The sequence below is a fragment of the Gracilinanus agilis genome, chromosome 2, assembly GCF_016433145.1.
Source record: "Gracilinanus agilis isolate LMUSP501 chromosome 2, AgileGrace, whole genome shotgun sequence".
Lineage (NCBI taxonomy): Eukaryota > Metazoa > Chordata > Mammalia > Didelphimorphia > Didelphidae > Gracilinanus > Gracilinanus agilis.
In genome coordinates this window covers 30,936,839-30,956,400 of record NC_058131.1, presented here as the reverse complement: position 1 = coordinate 30,956,400, position 19,562 = coordinate 30,936,839, and the positions used below count along the sequence as shown (strand labels likewise).

At 47.2% G+C, this 19,562-nt stretch overlaps 1 protein-coding gene across 1 annotated transcript in view; it reads right to left on the bottom strand.

Annotated features, from left to right (window-relative positions):
• Window positions 1-19,562, bottom strand: part of ALMS1 (ALMS1 centrosome and basal body associated protein) — a 105,414-nt gene that overhangs the window by 2,129 nt on the left and 83,723 nt on the right. The window contains exons 11-18 of the mRNA XM_044659290.1: window positions 17,478-18,421; window positions 14,063-14,177; window positions 13,035-13,241; window positions 11,860-11,960; window positions 11,393-11,678; window positions 10,694-10,938; window positions 10,331-10,514; window positions 7,527-7,587 (exon numbers count right to left, since the gene is read on the bottom strand). Coding sequence (XP_044515225.1) covers window positions 7,527-7,587; window positions 10,331-10,514; window positions 10,694-10,938; window positions 11,393-11,678; window positions 11,860-11,960; window positions 13,035-13,241; window positions 14,063-14,177; window positions 17,478-18,421 — 2,143 coding nt within the window. The remainder of the gene's footprint in view (window positions 1-7,526; window positions 7,588-10,330; window positions 10,515-10,693; window positions 10,939-11,392; window positions 11,679-11,859; window positions 11,961-13,034; window positions 13,242-14,062; window positions 14,178-17,477; window positions 18,422-19,562) is intronic.

The window sequence follows — 19,562 nt, the reverse complement described above, 5'->3', positions numbered from 1 at the left end:
CTTGACAGGAGAGAGATCCAGGAAACAATGGAGGCTCATGGCCCTTGGGCATCTCTAAGAGACTGGGATAAATGTCTGCCACTAGACAGAGAACCCCGTGTCGTAGTGCAGACGGCCACCCTTGGAGGCAGGGAGAATGGAGTCGTCCCTACTGTCCACCAGCAGCCTGCAGGTCCCGTGTGTTCCACAACACCCTGCAAAGGGGGGGCCATCAGGGTCAAAGACACTGCAGGAATTCTCATAGAAATAATCAGAGAGCTCAGTGTCACATGGAGCTGTCAACAATAAGAAAGGGACTTCTTCCAGAATCGCATTTAGACTGCTTTGATTTATTTGGCAGCTGTGGCTGTTGTCGAGGTGGTTCCACTATTCCCAGCTTAATGCTCCCACTCCCATCTCCAGAAGCCCCAGGAACTCTCCTGAGGAAACAGAATGAAGTAGGAAGTCAGAAATTAAGGGGAAAACACGAATAAAAACTAACATGGTGAGAGCAGTGGAAATTCAGCTGCACTTCAGGGTCCAAGTCACCAGGCCCAGTTTGGCCTAAGACTCAGGCAGGTTATTTTAAAGCGGTGCTGCTCCGATCCTCATCACCTAGTGGAGATATCAGGGCCAGGACAGCCTCTATTCTAGCTCAACACGGCTAATTATTACAGACAAAACGACACAAGTCCAAAAGGAATAGAACAGAATATCCCTCCATTTTCAGGACATCGTAAAGTGTGTCCAGCATTGCTGCCCTGGTGACAGATGCCACTTGGATGGACAGAAACTCCCTGGGGGCTTACTTCATACTCTGAGCATCCCTATCACCTGCCAGAGTAACGTGGATTCAACAGGAGTTCCATCAATCTCAATGATGGACATGGCTCCTTGGCCACCATGGACCACTTAGGTATCTCCTCTTCTTGAATGAGGAAATGACATTGCCTCCACAGAAGCCTCTCAAGGGTTCTCTTCCTCTCTAAAGTGACAGCTTTTCTTGGAGTCTTTCAGTTTTAAAAGTGTGTAATTCTCTTCTCTGAAAACCTACATACATTAAGGGTCCTATTTGGTGGCTTCTGTTTCTCAGTTAAAGCCGTTCCTAGTTTGGTTTCTGTCTCCTCTTCTTAGTTCCTGATGTCAAATCTTATCCTCAGTAGCTTTAGTTTGGTTTTGCCTCCCAAATAGAGTGCATTCAATAGAAACTTAGTAGGTTTACACTCACTTTTCCAAGGTCCTGATCTATTATCCAGGTTGTTTTCTCTAAAACTTCTCCAAGATGTTCATTGGATAAAAAAGTTCTTTAGCAATCCTGCCTCCCAGAAGTCCCACCCCATGTCTATCAACAAGAGATATGTCATGCTCATTCACAGAAGCCCACTGGTCACAAGTGAGACAATAATGAGGAGAAATAAGGCTGATTTCTAACCACAAATATTCCATACAGTCTTTAAGTAAGCATCATCCTTTTCAAAGTTTTTTTTTTAAGATGCTGTGGCACATCCTTAACATTCATCTTCTGAAAGCAGAGCTGCTACTTAGAAAAGGTCAAAAGGCCTTTGAAGCTAAGTCTGGCAAAGAGAATGGGTGAACAAGGCAGCTAATTCAGGAGTATGGTTAGGCCTGAATGAGCTACAAAATCATTTGGCTCAGGAACAGAATCTGAAGACAAGTGCCAGAGGGGAAGGCAAAGTTGTCTGGGAGAAAAGGCAGCAATGAAGTGATATGTGTGGCTCATTGGGACAGCACTCAGTGGAGTTCTAAGTTCTGACATGCTGGCCAAATCCTCCTCAAAGGTCTATTCCTTAGAGCGCCTTGTGAAAGCATTTTTTTACAAAGGCAAGCAAGCAAGCATCAGAGAATCAGACACTCTCTAGGTTCTGAGGTTCCTCTGAGGGATTCTGGGCCAACATATGTGACAACAAAGATCCTGTCTATCATACAGTTTTCTCTCTGAAAACCTCTATGGTGTGAGAAAACTTGGCTAATGCCACTTTAGGAGAGGTCTACTTGTTTGTAAAAGACACATTACCATGCATCATGCCTAAATCTACCTTTGTGGAAGTTCACTTAGTTTTGATCGTAAGCTCCTTGAGGGCAGGGGTTGTCTTTGCTTTTTTTGGTAGCCCTACATCTTAGCACATGTTGCTGTTGGGGCATTATCATGTCTGACTCTATGTGACCCTGTAGGTCCATGGGATTTTCCTGGCAGAGATATTGGAGTGGATTGCCATTTCCTTCTCTAGTGTGTCCCAGTTTTACAGATGAAGAACTGAGATAAAGAGTTAAGTGATTTGCTCAAGGGTCACACTACTACTAAGACTTTTCTGACTCTTTAAAAAAAATCAGACTTTGAAATACTTGCAAACAGCTGTTGAACCTATTCTTCACCAGGAATAACACTAACCAATTCACATCCAATCTCCACCAGTCCTCATATGGCATGGACTCTCCTGCCTTCATTCTAGTTACCCTCCTCTGGACTCATTCTGGTCCCATAGTGTCCTTCCTAAAATGCAGTGGCCAAACCTGAACACACAATTCCAGTACTGCACCAGTCTTAATGCATCTGAGGTTCACACAAACTCTCCTGGCTATAAGGATAAAATTATGGTTGGACTGAATATTTAAGAGTTTGGTCGCCAGGAATTACCAAATGAAAGACTCAAGGCAGAATGACTTTTATGGTAGTTTATTTACAAATAGAAAGAATGAAAGCAAGGAAAATGAGAAAGAGAGAGGAAGAGAATTACTCCGGCCTGGTCCAAACCAGGCAGGGCTTCAGAGGCCCCAGCAAGGGAGGGCACAGAGGTTAATTAAACAAGGCTTCTAGCCACAAGGCCTCCTCCAAGACAAGGGGCCTCTCCAGAGGCTAGTGCCTCCAGAAAAGCCAAAGAAAGGGAGTCAGCCTTTTCACTCACCCACATGGCAGTCCAAAGGGAAGCAATTTAAGGTCTCAAGCCCGAGTTCTTCTAAAGCCAAGTTCAAAGGGGGAAAAAATCTACTCACAGAAAGTTACCACCATATTTAAAGGTAGTTTTTTGCATCACTTTCTGTGTGTCTACCTTCCATTTTTAAGTGGCAATTGCAGCTTTAACTTTGCTTCGGCAGTGTTTTTGATTTGTCACTCACTAGCACACGTGGGTCATAGACCTCCCCCTCCCCCACTGAAGTGGGAGTGTATATATTCCTGGTGGCTAAAATCTAAAGAATAAATAGAGGAGAGTTAATCCCATCTTCACATGGCTGCTCCATCTCACTCTTAACAGCCATTACCCTAAAACCCCCAATCTTGTTCGTGCCAATGGGTCATTAAATGATAATAAACAGGAGATAAGTGGTATTAAAAGTTAACATTGGGGCAGCTGGGTGGCTCAGTGGATAGAGAGCCAGACTTGGAGATGAGAGGTCCTGGGTTCAAATCTGGCCTCAGATACTACCTAGCTGTATGACCCTGGGCAAGTCATTTAACCCCAGTTGCTTACCACTTTTCTGCCTCGGAACCAATACTTGTATCAATTTTAAGACAGAAAGTAAGGGTTAAAAAAAGTAAGTATCAATATTCCATAATTTACTTACCTCAGATAATCTAATAATGTGTGACCTTGGAGACACAGGTATTCTGTCCAGTGATTCACAACCTACACTATGGGCATGTCTTCTCTTAAGTTTGCCAAAGGGGAAACACCCAACACTCTGGGAGTTGGTCCCTTGACATCCCAAGGACAAAGTGCAGCACAATGGGGTCCAGAGGTCAATGTGATCTTTCTGGCCCTGATTCATGTATGACATTAAACAGGGACACCTGAGGGACCCTCCCCTCAAAAGGAATCTCCTTAACTTGGACTCTAGGCTGGCTCTCTTCCATGATAGTGGCAAAGTTAACAATGAAGTCTGGTGTCTCATGACACCCTAAGAAGGAGGATCACAAGGTCTGTAAAGCTACAAGAATGTTCAAGGAGCTACACGTGTGGGTCCACTAAATGAGGTCTTGATCTTACTGTCTTATGCCTCCCCTGATATGACTACAGAGTCAAATGAGGTCAGCTCTGTCACCACATCTTTCAAAGGAACTGTCAGTCATACTGATGCCCGCATGGGAGATCCCCGTTTGGGATCCTGTATCATCCACATCTTTTAGTCATTTGAATTCTGGTAAAGATGAGGTTTACTATAGAACTGGGTTTGCATACATTTGCCTGTTCCCTCTTGATTTCCTCATCTAGTGTGCCTTCACAAATAAGCAGATTATTCTCATTAAAAACAACTTTTTTGGTGGACAACTAGGCATAGAGATTGGTAGTTGCTGATACTGTCTTTTGTTAGTAATAAAATCCTGTATTTCTTCATGCTTTTTCTCACTTTCCCCTCCATTGGGTACCTTAAGACTTTATCCCTCAATGTTCTTGCCACCGTGCTGCCTTCAACGTGGCTCTCTTCTGCATGCTCTGGGCTTATTCCAGTTCCACGTCTTATCTTTGTTCTTTCATTGCCATCTCTACCACTTCCTTAAAACAGTTCAGGAGCATAATGTCTGTCATCATCGGCAGTGACTAGTTACAAACCTCTCTGAAGATCTTTTCCATCTTTGATCTATCTGTTCTCTTCCTTCCATTTTTACCCTCAAGCACCCTGAGGATGACTTGCCTTGGAGCTCTGACCAACCTTTCTTTAAACTACTTTTCTTCTTCACTGCTCCTAATCTAACATTATCCTCCTCTGGAAGATTTTGACAAGCAAGATTTAATTCTAAACTGATCAAGTGTTTACTAAGGTTAAGTTTTTATGTTTTCTTGGTTTCTCCCTTATGACAATTGTTTACATTAATCAACCTTCTATATGAAATTGTTATAATTAGTGTCTATGTCCTTTCTTCTATCAATATTTTTTTACCTTCTGTCTTGGAATTGATACTAAGTATTGGGTCTAAAGCAAAAGAGCAGTAAGAGTTAGGGAAACTGAGGTTAAGTGACTCACCCAGGGTCACAAAACTAGGAAGTGTCTGAGGCCAAATATGAACCTAGGACCACCTCCTACCTCTCTGCCTGGCTCTCCATCCATTGAGCCACCTAGCTACCCCCATCCATATCATTTTAAGGGCATTAATTGATTGTTTAAATCCATTAGACTGAAGAATCTTTTTTTTAAATCATTATCCTCTCCTGCTTTGTATTAATTTTGATATGTGCCCTCTAGCAAATCAGTGGTGTGACTATACTCAGAGGGCCGAGTCTAGAATGGCTCCCATATATCAGTGAGTCCTTTCCTATCTATTCAAATATAATCAATCTCATTTCTGGCACATCATCCCAGTGAAGAATTCCCATGAGCAACAGGAATCCAGTTTAAAGTCAGCTTTCTTCCCCCTAAAAAGGCCAGGCCTTCCAATTATTCTATACCTGTCCTCTGGAACCCTGACTGGTCAGAGTTCAACACAATAAAATTCCATCATGTTACTGTAACTCATTCATCCATTCCTCAATTTATGGGATTCCTCAGATTCCCATTCTTTGTCATCTCAAAAAGAACATTAAATATTTTTGCATTTCCTTAGAGTGAGTTTGGCTCAGGAATAATCTGTCCCTTAATCTAACCTCATTCTAAAGCCTCTCTGTCCCCCTTGTTTCCCTATTTATTTCTGTACCCAACTCTGTTTTGTGTATTTTGTCTGCAATGTGTCTGTGTCTGTATCTGTGTGTCTGTGTATGCATGTGCTCTTCCTTCTTTTAACCAGGTCAGAATAAGGTCCAAGTGTCTGGGAGTCTCTTGAACCCCATCTCATCATTTGCAGAAACATCTACTTGTGTGTCTGATTATATAGCTCAATCCAGCTCCCTAACCTTTTCACTGTCCCCTGCCAACCCTGCTTCCCCTCTTAAGATTGAGTACTAACAAACCACTGCCATACCTTGTCTGATGGTGCCGGGGTTCAGAGGGGACATTCAGCATCTCCCCACATTTGAATGAGAGTAGCTCATCTTTCACTGTTCATTCTTCATCTCTTGATGTTTGTCTTCACTCCTGTATTTGAACTTTAAAGTTTCTCCACAGCTTTGTCCTTTCTTTGGAGGTCCCACATTTCATTAAAGACCCATTTTTTTTCCCCTAGAAGAATTGTACTGTTTTGTTGGGCATGTTCTGCTTGGCTGTAAGTCTATCATATCCTTTGCCTTCTAAAATATCATATTCCAAGTTCTCTTTTTCTTTAGAATGGTTGCTGCTCAGTTGTGTGTAATCTTGTCTGTAGCACCTCCATATTTGAATTCTTTCTTTATGACTATATGCAGTATTTTTTCTTTGACCTGAAAGCATCTGGATTTGGGGTATCATGTTCCTGTGAGTTTTCACTTGAGGTTTCTTTCAGGAAGTTTCTTTCTGGGTCCAAAAGATGTGGGCAGTTTTCTATTTAAATTCTTGAGATAGGATACCTAGTCTCTTTTTTTTTTAGTTATGGCATTCAGAGAGTTTTAATGATTCTTAAATATTTTCCCTGATCTGTTTTCCAGGTTAGTTGTTTTTCCAATGAGATATTTCCTTTTTTTTTTCCCCAGCCTCTTGGCTTTGTGGATGATATTATATTGGTTACATCAAATTCCAAGACACCCTGCAGTCACAGTGATCAGAATGAGTTTGGTCCATCTATCCCCACAGAAAAGACTGAAGGGATACTGCCTCTCTGATTGCCCAGATTTTAATATCCATCAGAATGGACATGCTATATAGTAAGCGTGTGCTCAAAGTATTACTATCTGGGACAGACAAGAAGCTGGGCCCTGAGGAGAGAAAGGAGGAAAAGAGGAGGATAGACTGCTCTGGGAGAATTATATAGTACTTTGTAAAGCACCAAGATTAAAGGAAAGGTCTGTCTTTTCAAAACAAACCTTTTAGCAGGGCCACTGCATGGCAGTGAGACCCAGAACATCTAAAGAGAAGCACCATAACTGTGGCCACTTGAGACACACATGGCAGGTGTGGGCAGGCTGCACTAAAGGGTCTCCAAGGAAAAGGTGAAGTAAAAAAATATCATCAGTAAACTGTGTGAGGAAGTTTAAATGGCCCAGTCCCATGGTGAGACTGAGCAAGCAGAGGTGGATCATCTGAGGAGCCAGCAGCACTGGGAAGGAGGACGTGGAGGACTGTCGGAGGGACTTCCCAAATCCATGAGATCACAGGAGTGTAGGCGGTATTCAGGGAGGACTAGCACCTTTCAGCTGAATATTCAGAGGTTTCAGGGCTGGTGGCTTAAACTCAAGCTTAATTTCTTTTCAGGCATTCTAGAAGTACCCAATGATGATGACAAGCCTAGTTCTAGTTCTCTGGGGTGCACTCGAATGGAATCAAACAGCATTCTATGACTATGTGTTGATTTGGTTTTTCAGTGCTGTATACTTTAGGACTCAGAAAGACCTTCAAGGAAATAGCCCAGGTCTTTGCTTCATCAGGTCTACTTAGCTTTCTTCTCCTAAGGTAGTGCCTGCCTGCCATAGCTCATGCCCCACCCCCACCTCTACCTGGGGAATCCTCAGCCCTGCCTGGAACCTCACCTTTTCGAGCGTTGCACCATTTCCTTCTTGGTAATTGTCCTGCTCCTCAAAGTCACCTGACCTGGAAAGGGGAGACACGTTCAGGGTCAGTACTGGTTTTATGCCAATAGCAAAAGTCTCTAAACTTTTTACCCAGTTTTCCAAATTCCTAAAGCAACATTCACCAGGCAAGGCTAGCCTGATCCTGGAGCAGAGAAGGCACTCTGCTCAGAGAGCATGTGGAGGGCAGGAGAAAATGGCCCCACGGCGACCTGAAAGTCGGACTTCCTCTGAGTATTACAGTCATATTTGTGGGGAGCCTCTTCGGACAAGGCAATGACCAAGAGATCACAGATGGGAAGGGTCCCACCCCAGGCCATCCATCCCCTCCCACTCCATGGCCATGATGCACCTGTGGTCCCAGCACTGCATCAGTCAGCCGACTCCAGGACCAAATACTGAATCCTGCTTTCCCCCATTCATACGGCTCACTCCCCGTCCCATCCTGTGACCCAGTGACCCCAGTAGAGTCAGACTCTCCATCTCCCCAAGTCTAGGCATTCATTTTCCACAGTTCCTTCCCCATCATGAGAAAATTCAACACCCCACCCCTCCACCCCAGCTTCCCTGCCTTCCTTTGGCAGCCAGTCTCCCCTGCCCCAATCCTCCTTCATCTTGGGAGCTGCCTTCCTTCTGTGACATCACCTGTGTATCCCATCTCCTTTCTGGGGGGGGAGGGGAAGGGGACCCTGGACAGGGCCTCGATTTCTATCCCCAGCCTGGCACACAGTAGGTACTTAAAAGACGCTGTCTTGGCGGTATCCCTATGGCTAACTTCCCAGATGTACAAAGGGCCAGGCTGGGCAGGATGGGAGTATGTACACCGCTGAAAGCCAAAGGAGGGTGTGACAAGCATCCTGACAGGAGCCATGGAGGGCTGGTAACTCAGGGGTTCCCCGCTCTCTGGGCAAGAGGTTGGATAATGTGAGCTTTTATTTCAGCTATAAACATGAGGAATGGAGGCAGGACAGAGGGACCCTGGGGAAGGGAAATAAATGAAAGGCCTTGTGTAGTGCCTCGGCATTTTGTCCATTCTACCTATATACATCTTTTTTCCCCAAACAGACATTTAAGCTCTTGGGGTTTAAAGACCAAGTATTCAACTCCTTTTTTAGCCACCAATGTCCCTCACACAGTGTACTCAATAAATGGAGGCTGGCTTGAACAGAACAGCTACCAAACCAAGTACATTTGTCGCCAGGAGTTCCTTTTTCATGGTTCTCTGAATGGACTTAAAAATAGGCTTTTGTGAACGCCTCTCAGTAGCTCTGCTGAGACAGTCAGAGAAAAGAGCAACCTGGAGTGCCCCAACAAACTCAAAATGAGCTCCCATTCCAGAGTTGCTCACTTCTCATGGGCCTTCCAAACTCGCGGTGGCTCGGGGGCCTCCATGAGCTCTGAAGGATCCTGCCATGCCCCCAGCCCTGTAAGAGGCACCACTGCTCATCCTGAGCCGCTCAGATGTCTGTGTCCTCCTCCCACACTCTGTAAACAACCCCAACCACAGGCCTGTGAAGCCTACAGCCCTTCAGAGACCCCCCCCCCAAAGACTGTTCAAAAACAAAAAGCATTTCTTTCATCTGCTGGCTCGGGGCCCTGCAGGAAGAAACCCTTAGTTTTGTAAGTTCAGGGTAAATTCCAGGCCACTGCCAAGCTCAGACCTAACAGCACCTTTGTCCCTGGCATGAGACTTGCTAGAACTTACTCTTGCATTGGAATAGAACAAAGGAAAGACTAACAACGAAGCCTGGTATCAGTGGAGTCATCCTTATTTTCTGGGCACTTTCATAACCATTATCCCACACTGCACTATTGTGTGAGAATTAAGAGTGCCATGGGTTCAAATCTGGTCGCAGACACTTCCTAGCTGAGGGACCGTGGACAAGTCATTTAACTCCCATGGCCAAGCCATTACTGCTCTTCTACCTTGGAACTAATAATAGAGAATATTGATTCTAAAATAGAAGGTTAGCGTTTAAAAAAAAAAAAAAAGACAATACTCTTTTCCTTCTGAAGGCGCCGTAAATGTAGATGACAATAAGCTTAGACTAGCGCAAAGGGCTTTAATCAATTAGAAGTAAGTGAGGCCAGGAACTGATTGATAAACTCCAAGACAAGGCCCAGATAACTTTCTTTCCATAATGGTGGCAAGCAGGACTGACCCATATGCCCACAAACTAACTGAGAAGAAATTCATTTGGCTCTTTTAACATTGCTCTGCTACCCTGATACTTTGGAGCAAGAGAAAATGGAACTGTAGTTGTCCATGAGGGGAAAAATAGCCCGGAAAGTACAAGGAACCAATGTATGGGCGACCAACTGAAGAAGCATATCAGGGGGCACACACTCCTGGACCCAGATCAAATCTTCAAAGGTCCTCATTTTACAAATGAGCAGCGTCCATACCTTGCCCAAGTCAGAACTCGGTGAAAACAGGACTCTTCAATGGGGGGGTAGAGGGGGGGTCTCTTGCCTCCTCCTAACACCCCACTCCTCAGCACTGCCTTTCTCCAAGCCTGGCGAGTTATGCAACATCTCCCAAGTTGGGGGGAGGAGAAAGAAGTCAAGAGATGCCCTTCTGAATTCCCTTCTATCCCAAGCAATTTCCCTCATTGGGAAAAGGAGTGTTTGGCATATCCCAAGGTTTTTATTACACAGTAACAAGGAGGAGCCTCAGGCCTTTCACTAGGGGAGGCAGGGCAGGCGGCTTACCTTTCATTCAGGCACCAAGAGCAGACAGCTGAGAGCAGGGAGGACCTACGTACCTTTCTTGGAGAGAAAGCAGGCAAAATCCTGGGACTCCTTCTGCTGCTCCGCCGTGTTGAACAAGGCATCCCGCTCCCTTTGTAACAAATGCTGCAGTTTTCTCTCCTCCGTGATTAACTTCAGCCGCTTCACCCGGGCTCCAGAGTTGGAGATGAAGTCGGGACGGTTCCTCTCCAGGCACTCCTAGAGCGGAGAGGAGAGAACAGGCGTCCCCGGGTCAGAGATCAGAATCGATATGGGAAGTAAACGACCGATGGGCTCAGAAGCGACCTGTCTTTTGCCCGCCTGGCAGTGGCTGCTGGGTCCCTCCTCCATCCCTGAAGCTCATGAAAAATGGTGCCCAAGGCCAGAGCATCGCGTACCTGCAGGCCCGCCTTCACAAATCGTCTCTGGGCCTCCTCGTCATCGAGATCGGGGGACATGGCTTGGAGGCGACAACTCACTCTGCTCTCCGTCTGGCCGTTCTTTTCTCGAAGGGGCTGCCTCCAGGGCTTGTTGTAAGTCAGAGAGGCGAACCAGGAGGGGCCGGGGCCAGAGACACCACTGGCCTGATTCTCCTTCTTAGAGGCACATCGCAAGTTTTCTGCAGGAATAAACCAGGAAACCCCTATGGGAAATATTTTTAAGAAGAGAAGAAAACAAGTGTTCAGTTTTCCCAGCCCAGGCGTTCCTCACCAGAGACCTTCACTATCCACCTGACACTTGCTTCCCAGGGTGGCAGGGACCAGAGGTCATGAGTGGACTCCTGGGGTCGGGCTCCAGGCAGCGACGGCCACAGACATCTCACCCTTCAAAGCAAAACGTTTCCTACAGGACAAATTAACTACATGTGGAGGTCGTTTAAGTTCTTCAAGTTGGCTTGCCTACTGTCCCAAAGAACATGTGAGCCAGGAAGGCTGAAGGTACTTGAGGGAAGGGATCTCTGGGCTCTTTCCCTCCCTCTTGCTCTTAATGCCTTATCTGTTTTTTCCTCTCTCCCTCTGTCCCCTTCCTCCCTTCTCTCTCATTCCCTCCCTTGTTCCCAGTCCACTTCATTCCCTTCAAGAACAGAGGTGTCCTACCTAGGCTGATATCTCCAGTCGTGAGCAAACAGCAGCAGGTGAAGATAGGAGGAGAGGCAGCAGCAGCAGAGGTGGTGGCAAGGGGTAGGAAACCAGATAATTGGGGTGTCCAGGGCCTATGGGCAGGCCCTGTGGGCCTAGGGAAAGGAGGGTCTAAATCCCCCCAGGTGACTCTCTGGGACAAATGCAGGGTGGACGTAAATACAATTGTTAGTGATATGGCAGAAGGGGCTTTTAGGGCAGCCTGGGTCAGGAACCCATCTAGCTTTTCCTGGAGCTCCAGACCCTTCCTCACCCATCAGAAGAGGGCAGGCACCTGCAGCACAGGGGGCTGCGAACCCTCAAAGTCTGATCTACATCTTACCCAGCTAGAATACGCACAGGAGTGCCAGGAAACAGCAAGTTTAGAGAGCACTGTACTTTTAATCTAATTGGAGAAATATTCTTTGTAAATTTTCTAACCAAACCTCCTGCCCTTCCAGGAACTGTGATGTTAAGCCAAAGGTGAGGACGCTTAATGCCACCAACAAACGGAAAACACGCATTACATTGTCAAACGTTTCAGCAGCTATACGGATGACGCTGTCGAAAGGGGGAAAATGGGGGAAAATTCCACGTCAGGGTTTCAGACACCTCTAACAGGCATAAAAGACACCTTTCCTCCCACCAAATGATGATGGCTTGCTTGGACTTAAAGCTTTCGAGTCAATAGGAGAAATCACGGCCCTCATCTCCCCTCAGGGAGAAAAGAATCTGGGCCTTTGATGCTGTTCGTGTGGTCTCAGACCACGAGGGCAGGAGTTCAGGGGGACAAGAGGGGCTAGGCAAAAATCCATGCCACCTCCTCCAGATGTCCTATGACCTTGGAGAAAAAGTAAGCATGACATCTGGAAACCAAGGACAGAATGTTCCCAACCCTATGACCAGCCAAAGCTCACAACTGCTTTTAATGCCCTTTTTAGAGTATCTCAAGCCCTTACCATCTAAGCTCTTTCTTGTGACCTCTGTCAGGGTCAAGGAAAGACACCATGAGGGCTCTAGAGAACTTCAACCAGCAGTTGAATCTAGCTCAGACTTGAGGAAGGGACAGCATGGAGTCTTTATCAAAACAAGAAGCCCAGAAATCCCTCTCTGAGGCATTCTTCTAGAAGTCAGAGGGGGAAAATACTTGCCAACATCCAGAGGAGCAGAAAGAAGGGGAAGATAAGAGAGGTGCTTAATTGTCCTCCCTCAAGTTGACTCAGTTTATTAAATGTAGTTTGCAAGGGAGGTGGTGGAGGGGAAAAGGTGGGTTCTGAACCTCTGCTTTCAAGCGCTTGGGGAGGATTAAGGACTAAAGGAGATAAAGACAAGGAAAATGGAAACTTCAAAGCAAAGAAAACCAGAGCAGAACAGACAGATGCCAGCCCAACACAGGTCCAAAGACTCAGGACCAAGCCATCAAGATTCCCAACTTTGGACAGTGGTTCGTTGTCACTGAAAGACATTGACAGCAATGTCACAGCCACAGCCTTTCTGACACTAAGACTGCCATCATTCCAGCCCTGCCTATGGGTCAGGATATAGAGGGAGACAGGAAGGAAACACTTGAAAGTTATGTAGTGCTGGCTGCAAAGGTTAACCTGAAAGGATGGGCTTTTACCTTCACAACAATTAGGTTTACTTTTCCTTGGCTTCTTGGTCCACAGGTGCAGAGTCAGAGGCTTCTTTTCTTCAGAACTGCTTCCTGGCCCTGAATAGTTCACATAGTTGTCTGCTCTCTTATCAGTTGCATTATAATTTGGGGTTGGAAAAGTCACCCCAAAATCCTGAGTATGCTTCCTTGTATTTCTCACAATCTCCAATTCCCCTAAGAAGAAAAGCCCCATTATCACTCTGAGGTCTGTCTCTCAATACCATTCTGACTGGTTTTAATATAGAAAGTTCTGTCCAAGTGTCCTTGCCTGGTAGTTTTTCCTCCTGTCCCTTGCTAGAGGATTCCTGTCACTCCCCAACCCAACTCCACAGAAAACTTATAAACATGAGATCTCCACTGGGAATCTCTCTGTGTCCCCCAGTATGTAAAACATCAAACAACAAGGCTCCCAACCCTGACTGCAGGTCACCTTGGGCTCTAGTTTACCACAGAATTACTCTTTGGCTGACAAGTAAAAGTTGAAATGGGCAGAAGAAACTAATCCAGACCACGCATTTAAAACTCATAAAATCCACACAAATAGTTCTCAAACTGCCACAGTGAGTGTTCAGAAGGCCAAGAGTAGCCCATGAACTCTCCAGACTTTGAGTACTCTGAATTTAAGATTAGAGGGGGCAATCTGAAGAGTCAACAAAAATGGGACAAAATGCCCTCTTCAAGGGCAGATTGTCTCTATTTTTATATCCCCAGAGGTTAGCGCAATGTCTAGAATGCATTAGACATTTAATAAATGCTTACAAAATGATGGAATTATCATAAAAACCTTAACAGAAGCAGTATTTTGTGAATTGGACATTTTTCTATAATGAAAAAGGTAACTTCTACCCAAATGTTGTGAAACTGCCAAACACCTTGCATTTGGTGATGTCTCTTTTCTTTCCTGGGACAGATTGTCTCTATTCAAGCCACACTCTCTTCTCCTAACTGGAAACCAGTGACCAAGGCAAAGGGGAACTTCCATGGGAACCACTCACCTGTTTGAACAGCCTTATTTAACATCCGGACATTCTGCTTATTCCTGGGAGTAGTGTGTATACTCCAAGAACTACTGTCAGTCGAGCCCGAGTCCAAGGAAGTGACGGAATCCACCTGCAAAGCATCATTTGCACGTGGTCAAGGTTGCCTGCATCTTAACTACTAGGCAGAGAATGCCCAGAGGCTCATCCTCATCGATGCCAATCCAACCTCCAAGGACCACACTCAGTGAGGCTCACCAGACATTCTCTGGGCTCACAAAGAGAACTGAGGGCATTGTATCACACAATTGCTGGATGAGAGAAGAGGACTCTAAAGAGTGACCCCAGAGCACCAAACGATCTCCTCCCACCACTGCTAGTTAATACACCATTCGGGAGCTGATAAGTCTGAACAAAATGGACTTTTTAGAAAAGGATTCTGACATGTAGAGGACTCTTCTGCAAAAACAGACCAATAGCTCCTGTCTCAGTCTCCTGCAAATCTCTCATAACCCAGGAGGGCTGGAAGAACAGCCACATTCACCTTTCTGAAAAACCTGAGGGCGAATTTTGGTCCAAGACACCATGCATGTGTAATAATTAAAATGGGTTTGACAAATATATGAATTTTTAAAATTGTTGTGGTCGCTATTAAGAGAAAATTAACTCTTAAGTCATGAGACTGTTAGTAGCTTTCTTAGCTTTATTACAGCAGGGTAAAGGTAGTAAAAAGAGGAAAATTTGGAAGGAGGTAGAAAATATTGCCTAGCTAAATTAAGTCCGGATCTGAGTGCCTCAATGAAGAGAGTGTCCCATCAAAGACAGGAGAAGAGCCGAAGGGCCAGTGTCTCTGGCCAGGGTCTCCTCAACCCAAGAGAGTCACTGAAGCTGAACTCCTTGAGCCACCAATGCTGAATCCAAGGCAGAACTGAATGCCTAATCAAGCTGAGCCGCACCAGACTAGCCACCAGAACACTTTCACAGTCCCAGAGGCTCCCACTTATATACAGTTTTCTCCACCCATTAGCTCTCCCTGTCACATCTCAGGAATCAATCATAGTTTCTTAGTTTGCCTGGCATTGCCCAGGGGGCAGTACCTGTAGACCACCTCCTGCCCTCTGAGGATGTGAACTTTTATCAAAAGGATCCTTTTCACACATGTACCAATCACTCCTGGAGTTGTGTGGAAGCCTGAAGAGCAGCCCCTTTGGTCCCTTCAATACCGGAGTACAGAATGGGTGCACTTCAAGGACTCTCCAGGTAGAAGGGCCATTGAGTCCACTCCCCGCAGCTCAGATCCTTGGATCTTAAACCATGCAGTAATCAGAGTAACAAGCCTCTATTTGGATCTGATGGTTAACAGAGAAGATATAAGACAGGGCTCTTCCCCAAATCCTCTAAGTGGACCTTTAGCAATTACCCCAACAACCTCTCCTCCTTTGAACATATAAACTTACCACCTCGCCAGAGCCTGGGAGGGGGACCTGGGACTGCAAACATATACCCATTATTTTATCTGATTAAAACCTGCAGTCAGGAAAAAAGCCATCATTAAAGCCTACTATATTCCAGGCACTGCATATAGAGCTGGGCATGAAGACAAAGGCCAAGAAATAGTCCCTACCCTCAGGGAACTGCCAGTTTAATGGGAAGGCAACCAGCAAGAACTGTGTACAAGCAAGTTATGTATGGGATAATGTGGAAACGATTGAGCAAGAGGGACAGCACTAGAATAAAGGGGCAAAAGGTGAGATCTTAGCTGGGATGTGAAGGGAATCAGGGAGGCCAGGAGGTGAAGATGAGGAGGGAGAGAATCCCAGGCATGAGGCAGAGAAGATGTTTGGAGCTGGGTGATGGCAGGGCTGCAGAAAAAGTCCCTGGTGTTCAAGCAGGCCTTTTGGTGGTTGGGCCCAAGGCATCCAACTGCTCAGAGGAGGAACTTTATCCAAGTGACCAAAGGAAGAACAGGTATTGCCATCCACCACACAAATGTCTGGGCATGCCTAACACAGATCAACGTCACTCTCTTCAGCTCAGCCTCACAAAGAGGATGTCAGTAAAACCGTTAATCAAAAAGGAGGCAAAGGAAGGCAGGCACATAGAGATGTCCAGCAGCCCTGTCCTTCTTCATGAATCACTGGGCTCTAGCCAGGCACATGGAAGTCCGTGGGTCCTAGAGCCCTGACAAGGCAGTAGTCAGGCTCCCATCAGGGACCCACATCCTCCTCCTTCTTTTCCCATCTGGTCCTCTGGCTGCCCTCCAGTTCTCATCCTAATCATTCTTCTCTACCATCAAATGCAGCGGGAAAACTACCTGCATTTGCTACCCAGAGGTCAGCCAGCTGGGTATTGTGGCGCCTTTCAGAGATTGCCCAGGGACCTTGATGCTCCCATCATAGTAGTGAACAGGACAGAAGAGGCCCATCCAGAATGTGGCTCCCTCCCTGAGGTCTGGGCAAGGGCATCCACAGAGGATAGCTGGCATTTCTGTACCAGACCTGGGCACATCCGCAAGAACGCCCCAGAAAAGGTCGGCTCTGGTTCCCAAACACCCAAGCACTCAGTCCAGGACAAAACATGCCTATTGTGGGCTTGGGAGCTGCCATCCCCCTGAAGAGAAGCTAGTTACCAAGTGGGATGCTCTGTGCCATGCTTTGTGCCAAGCTTTATCCTTACTAAAACCTGGGTTTTGGCTGGGAACAGAATGCGCACCCTGATGACACCCTGAATGCTCATACAAGGAAGCAACAGCGAGAGTGCGAGCCCAGCAGCCTTTCACAAAGCTTCTGTGTCCTGGGCCGGTGGCACCCCAGCACCAGCGAGTCACCCACAACGGAGTCAATTCCAGGGCCCTGGCACCAAAGAGCCCCGGGTCATCCCCTTGGCGCTGCCTCCAAAAGGACACGACAGGCTGTGTTTGCAGGCAGCAGAGGTGGCACGTGAGGGCTCACTGAGGACAGGGGGCTGAAGACGAGGCAGAAAGCCAAACCAGGCAGGAGGATGGTTGTTCTAGGCCTCGGGCTGGGGAGGCCTCGCTTGAGGCTGCCTGGAGTGATACTGGGGTGCCAGGAAACACTGAATAACAGGCTGAGTCTAGACAATCAATACAAAAATGGAGCCAGGATGGGCAGTGATGGCCAGTGTCTGAGGGCCCCCCTCTGTGGAAAAGTGCTGGGGACTGAGACAGTGTGACTGACAGAGGAGAAGGAAGCAGCAGTCGAGGGAGCTGGGAGTCTGTCTCTAGGGAAGGAAGAAAAGGATGTCCCGGCAGCGCTTCTGTCCATCTCGATGTGCCCAGCTCTAGCTCCAAAGTCCCAACCTCTGTCCTATCGCTGCTCCTGCCCTAGACTGCTCTCTTAGTCTGGCCTCCAGGAGCCCCTGCCCCCGGCTCTGTGCCCCTGGCTCTGTGCTCTTAATCCTAGTACCCACGTACCTGAACGCCTTTTCTTCTGACCTGAAGGGCGGTTGGTCGGGACTTCGTTCCTCTCCTGCTCCCCTCCATCTGCCTGTGCTGCCGTCTGGGGGATCCATGCTTCCTATCTAGGACTTTCTGAGTCACGGATGCATCACTGCTCACCTCACCTAGCGGGTCTGCTTCTCCATCAGTTTGGGTCAAGTCAGACTCAAACATGGCATCCATGGGCTCATGCACACGTGAGTCTGAAGAGACGGGGCTCACAGAATTGGCCCCTGGCTCTCTGGGATGGCCGGCCTTGTTCTGATGACCACTGGCCAAGACAAATGAAGCCCGGGAGACCCATCTCAATGCGCAGGGAGAGAGGGGCTCATCTCCATCCTTCTTTGGCTGGGGTTGCTGCTGCCAGGTGCCCTCCCCGCTGCCATCAGCCTGGGCAGACCTGGAAGCCTGCAGAGAAAGCATCACGGGCTTCTGAAGAACCTTGGCCAGGCGATCTAGACGGTCAACCAAGGACAACTCTTTGGAGGAGTTGGAAGCCGGCAGTTTCTGCTGCTTGTGTCGCTCCTGAAACCTGTTCCAGAGCTCATTCAGACTTGCGCTGGGCTGGAGCGTCGGGGCCAGCGAGAAGCTGATCCTTGGGCTCCCTGGGGGAACCCTGACTTCATGACTCTTATCGAGCCGCTGCTGGGCCCCCCGCACTTCAGAGCCCCCTACATTCACACAGTAACTTTCTATTCTGGTGTAATCCATTTCAGTCTGTAACGGGTAGAACCCACTGTTGTCTTCAAAAGGCGGACAGAGTCCGGGGACTCCTCTGGAGTGAAGCAGCTGAGCGCCCCTTCCCCAGGGCTCGCAGCAGGAGAGGAAATCATGATGGTGCACCGGATGGTGAAAGTAAAACTGGGCCGACTTGAAGACAGAATGAGTTGTGTTTTCAGCTTCCAACTGATTCTTAGATTCTAGAAAGGAAAGGAATAGAATTGGTTTCAAAAGACTTCAAAAACAGACATTATTGTCTTCAGAAATGCCAAGCCCTGTGAGGACTCTGGTGAGAAACAACGGTCTGCACTGTGGCTCATGCGCTATATCACCTCCTGCGCTCTACCCCAGGGGTGACATGTGTGGGCGCCTGACTGACTGTCCCAAAGCCTGGGCCTCTTCCTCGCAGAAGAGAAGAGTGAGGCTAGATGACTGATAAGTTCAGGGATTCTCTGACTACCCCCAAAGTCAAAGGTCAGAAACCAAAGGATCCCAGCAGGCTCCCAGGCAACACTTCCATTTCTTTAGGTGAAAACAAGTCCTCTGGACTTCCACCCTGGACCTCCTGCCAGACTACAGCGGCCAAAGAGCTCACTCAACATGGGTGCCCTCTGCCCAAGGAACCCCCTCTTCTGCTTCCTCCTGGGCACTGCCTTCTTCCACTAGCCTCTGCCCCGGCCCAAACAACCCTTTGGGGAGTCTTTTGCCATGTAAGGCTAGCAGGTTCCTTTGCCTCGGAGCCTGGTTTCCCGATGCACCATGCCCTTCTCCCAGGCTGGAGATGTTCTTTTGGTGTCAGCACTGAGGCCAGGTCAAAGGGAAAACACTGCTGGGCCCCTCATGAGCCAATCACTATCATTCAGCCCTAAAGCTGGTACTTTGTCTGCATACTTCCCAGCACTGCTTCAAAACCATTTTAGTTCCTCTAGATTTTCTGATGATTCCAATTCTGAAGCTCACCCAGCCAACTGCGGTTCTGCTTTTTTTTTTTAAACATTTATTAATATTCATTTTTAACATGGTTACATGATTCATGCTCCCACTTTCCTCTTCACTCCCCGCAATCCCCCCACCCATGGCCGATGCGCATTTCCACTAGTTTTGTCATGTGTCCTTGATCAAGACCAATTTCCAAATTGTTGGTAGTTGCATTGGTGTGGGAGTTTCGAGTCTACATCCCCAATCCTGTCCATCCCGACCCATGCGTTCAAGCAGTTGTTTTTCTTATATGTTTCCTCTCCTGCAGTCCTTCCTCTGAATGTGGGTAGCATCTTTACCATAAATCCCTCAGAATTGTCCTGGGTCATTGTATTGCTGCTGGTACAGAGGTCCATTACATTC